This window comes from Aspergillus nomiae (genome assembly GCF_001204775.2).
Source record: "Aspergillus nomiae NRRL 13137 chromosome Unknown contig00629, whole genome shotgun sequence".
In the NCBI taxonomy this organism is placed as follows: Eukaryota; Fungi; Ascomycota; class Eurotiomycetes; order Eurotiales; family Aspergillaceae; genus Aspergillus; species Aspergillus nomiae.
Genome location: NW_015378684.1, coordinates 7831 through 12110, shown reverse-complemented (window position 1 = coordinate 12110; position 4280 = coordinate 7831). Strand labels below are relative to the sequence as shown.

The following is a 4280-nucleotide window of genomic DNA, read 5'->3' as shown; positions in this document are numbered from 1 at the left end:
TCCTAAAAACTGTTCTTTTCCTGGGGCCCTACACGGAGGGCCGCGTCTCTTGAAAACAAATAAATCAAAAAGCATCGAATTGCCACATTCTCTGAAGGGGTCCTGATACTAATCCCCAAGACCCCATTAGCCCACTTATCGCTTCCTGTCACCTCGCGGGTGTGTTGCGCTCAGCGAGTTCACGGTCCACCCCGGCCCGTTTGCTCTGGAGCTTCCCACATTCGGCGGCGTTTAGCACGCTTGTCGTCGTTTAGCTGCGGCCTGCTTCACTGGGTCAGAGATTTTCACAGGAGTCAGGACAATTGAAGGTCATGAAGCAGGCAGTTCTCTGTGATGGTTTCAGTTCTGTCCCTGGGCACTCATTACATCTTCTCGTCGTATGTTCAGCGGCACGAATAAGACCATGTTCTTCACACCGTCCCCAATGACTTTCAGGGTATCATTCCATGTCGTACCATGCCACCTCGGTAATCTTAAGTTTTTTGCTTCCGGGTAGACGTGAGTTGAAGCCATCATGGAATTCCGGAATACATGATCGATCTCCAATAAACTCCCTATTTCTGTTTTAGTTCATCCTTCCCCCCTTTTTCTTTTTCCTTTCCAGATCATACATTGATTTCCAATGCCATGATTATAACTCTATGGCAGTCCGTAACCGAAGTTCTGCGGCTTCATTAGCGTCTGCTTTCTCCGGACAGGTTTCAGTCGCTGGCAAAATTTTCAGGGGTGTTCCCAAGACCAACTTGTCAAAAGGGGGAGAGAAAAAGGGAAAAAAAATATCACGTACGCACGCAATCGGAACGATCGAATGCCGCGAATCTCACCTTTTGCCCCTTACCATCCCGACCTCATATGCTCAACCAATCGATACCAAACAGGATACCACCGGAACGTGTCACGATAAGGACTTCGACAACCACCGCACAGAGCCAAAGCCAGTAGGAAAAACAAGTTGCTAAGATGCCGAAGGTAGTTACCACTGACCGACACCGGCTATGGGGTAAGTCGCAATTAGTTAACTCCGTAGCCATGCAACTTTTCTTTTTGTCACAATCTCCCTGCTATTGAATAAAGCCCTGGGTCTCAGAATCCATGTTGCCCAGCCACCCAGCCTCCTAATATTCGTGACACCTGGTATGGTCGATCACACTCAATGAAGAGTAGGGGAGTGAGACTCAGGAAAACCATCCAGAGTTGGAATTTTCACAAAGAAGGATTTAAGATGGGTAGAAAACGATATCCAGAGGGAATGTGAAAAGGGAAAAAAATATTGTTGCAGGAAAGGTAAAAAGAATGGGTAGTGTGGAAGACAGCACACAAGTAATCCCGCTCACGCGCCAAGATAGACCAGTTGTGATATCTTAACACAATCCCACCCAGCTCCTCCCTTTTTATATATTATAGCTGTCTGTCCCTCGTTTTCCAATTGACACCGGAGAATGGAAAATGGTCCGAAAAAAGACTAAATGCCCAAATATCGCCACGGGAGCGCGGAAGAGAGTCCGAGTGGAGAGGACTTGCGAGGGCTGGACCAGTCTCCGGCCATCTATATTTCTTCCTTAAGTTTTGGTCTTCCCACCAGAGCGGGGTCGATTCGGGAGCAGGGACGAATGGGCTGCCAGAAATCAAGAGATGAGCGGAATCGGGGGGTCCGGATTGGAGAGAACTGGGGGGTCTTGGGAGAGTGAGGCCTGATGGGAGGGAAAAAAGGCTCCCGGGATAATCCAATGCCCAATGAATGACTCGTACCCCCTCTCCCTAGACAGGTCATGGCCCTCATGAAAGACTCCTCCGCCGGATGGAAGACTCTCCGGTGAGGGATATATAAAGCCTCATCTTTTCAGTCACCATGCTTTCTTCTCCTTCTTCCTTTCTTAACTTCCCCAGCCCTATTCTTCTTATCATATCCCCGGTCTTGACAAGATTGTTCCGCTTTGATCCTCCACCATTCGGTGTAAGTCAGGCAGATTCTAAACCCATATAACTTCCTTGGATTGCGGATATTGCCTCTTGTGCCTACCCTCTAGCCTTGTCCATCAACCATTGTCGTCTTGCATACCCTGCCGGCTTCGACTCTTCGAGCAACACAACCTATCACAATGGCGACTCAGCATTATCAAGCTCCCCCGCTTCCCATCAATGTTCCCTCCAAGGCACCCGCTCCTGTCAATCTATATCCTATCAGCCGTGTCTCAGGATCCCCGCCAGATGTATCTGATACCAGCACGACGGCGGGCAGTCGCACATCTGCCGGCTTCAGCTACGGCTCTGGGAGCATTAGTGGCGACTACGAGTCGAGTTCTGCGTCGTACTCTGGTGTCGACGTTGTCGATGTCTTGAGTGACCGCATGCAGAACGTGTTTGACCCCACGCCATTGGATAAGGGGCTCGCAAGACAGGCACAGGCGTGAGTAGCTGCCGATACCTTGACGAACGGAGGCTGCTTGTGACTTGATTGTTAAGCAAAAGCAATGCCTCCTGAATGCGGAGAGTAGTATATGTGTGCTAATGGATTATGAACACAGTTCCGGACAGCTGAATGCCAAACAACGTGAACTTCTCGAATTGCAAGCTCTCGCACAGCGACGACTGAAAGGCGTACGTGCCAACTTCTCTGACGGCATCAAAGTAGCCCGAGAGACTAAGAGGGATCTTGAATGGACACAGAAGCGAGTGAGGTGAGTTTTAATATCTATTCCGCCTCATTGAGCTCATACATCCTCCTCTGATGGGACTCCGCTCCGCCAAGTGGAGGCCCGCTCTCCGCTGGTCGTTTTGTTCTTGGCAACACTGGCTCCCGACTAGCAGTGGCTCGAGATGTTGCGAGGCCGAATGTACATTGCTGGGTTTGTATGCGAAATACTGATGTGGCTTTCAAACCTAGTGCTTTGAAGGCAAAAGCTGAGGCTGTGCATCCCGACGAATACCGACGAGCGACGAAGAAGTATACTTATGACGACGATTACTGAACTCATTGCAGCGAACAGCTGCTAATATCCACATTTCGTTCGCCTTTCTCTTCCTTCTTGGCTATTGGGGGGATAATTTGTTTTTATGCGGTAACGACTTTCCGTGAAAATTGCTCCCAGAACTTGGGCCAGGTGTGCTTGCTTATCTCTTCATCGAGTTGTTTGGGATCCGTGGGTTTTATGGGATGGTATATATGGGGTCTTTCACGATTTCACAATGTTGTATATTGGGCGTCCTTTTACCGGTAGCGATATTATTTTGATGGAATGCACTCGGGATTTTTCTTGAAATTTGAGCCGCTGTCGTTAACTCCACGGAGGAGGTTAAAAAGCCGGTTCCTTCATCCGATCCACGTGCGCCTAGGATTCCTGCCCCATGGAGATGGTCACATCATAAGGTCACCCCCAGCTCCGGTCATGTGAGTCAATCTGTGCGGGCGCCTGTAGGGGACTGTGGCACGGCCCCCTGACACATTGCTGATTGCATACCAGGAGTTCAAGGGCAGAAATACGTATTCGCAAGACAGCGGCGGCTCATATGGATGGCAGCCAGGGATTGCCAAAATGTCCCCACAAATGACAAACCCCATGTCCTTCCCTAAATGGTGTCTTGGTTGGCCTGTTGGGAGTCGGCAGGCTGCTTACCTCCCACTGTTCCGCCGACCCACTCCGCCAGCGGACATCTTGTCCGCCTTCGTCCGCTCCACCCTCCTTTTTAGCTCGGTTTCCCTTGCCGCTTTTGCGGGTCGGCGTGCAGCGTGAAGGAGCCAATGCCAGCACTGGGTCTAGTACACTTCAGTGCTCTTGGGCAGCGATCTCTGCGCCCCACGTGGAATGTGTGCCCCTGGGGGTTAGGCCGTTAACTTAAACTCTTCTGGATGCATAGATGTAACATGATCGTACTGTAGCTTATCTGTACCCCTGTTGTAAGAGGTAACGTTGGACCGCGGGTAGTACTCGGCTGGTAGTAGTTAGTTGTATACAACAGGTAGGATGATTGACTTGTATTTTGCAGGGGCTCCCCACTAGCTCGCAGAGGGTAGCACCTACCTCATGTAAGGGAAGTAACTCAATTGGGCAAGGTCCGTTGTAGAGTCACAGTTGGCTAGTGAGTGAGTGGGTGGGTTGGGTGTCAAGAGGAAGCCATGCAGGTAGTAGAATGTTTAGAGCAGGAAGAAATAGGGTTCATACCTTAGCCGTCAGGCTCCAATGAAATCCGCGTATCCAAAGATCGATGACAGAATATCGTGTCTGCTCCTGACGAAGCACCTTGGGCAAAAAGACTACGGATGTTGTTCACAGTACCAGAAT

At 50.1% G+C, this 4280-nt stretch overlaps 1 protein-coding gene across 1 annotated transcript; it reads left to right on the top strand.

Annotated features, from left to right (window-relative positions):
* Nucleotides 1–2099: 2099 nt before the first annotated feature.
* Nucleotides 2100–3007, top strand: ANOM_011342 (KxDL motif-containing protein; the record flags this gene model as incomplete). Its single annotated transcript, XM_015556598.1, has 3 exons — nucleotides 2100–2407; nucleotides 2526–2678; nucleotides 2885–3007. 3 exons carry the CDS (start codon nucleotides 2100–2102, stop codon nucleotides 2967–2969), a joined length of 546 nt encoding a protein of 181 aa, XP_015401262.1. The 3' UTR covers nucleotides 2970–3007.
* Nucleotides 3008–4280: the final 1273 nt, after the last annotated feature.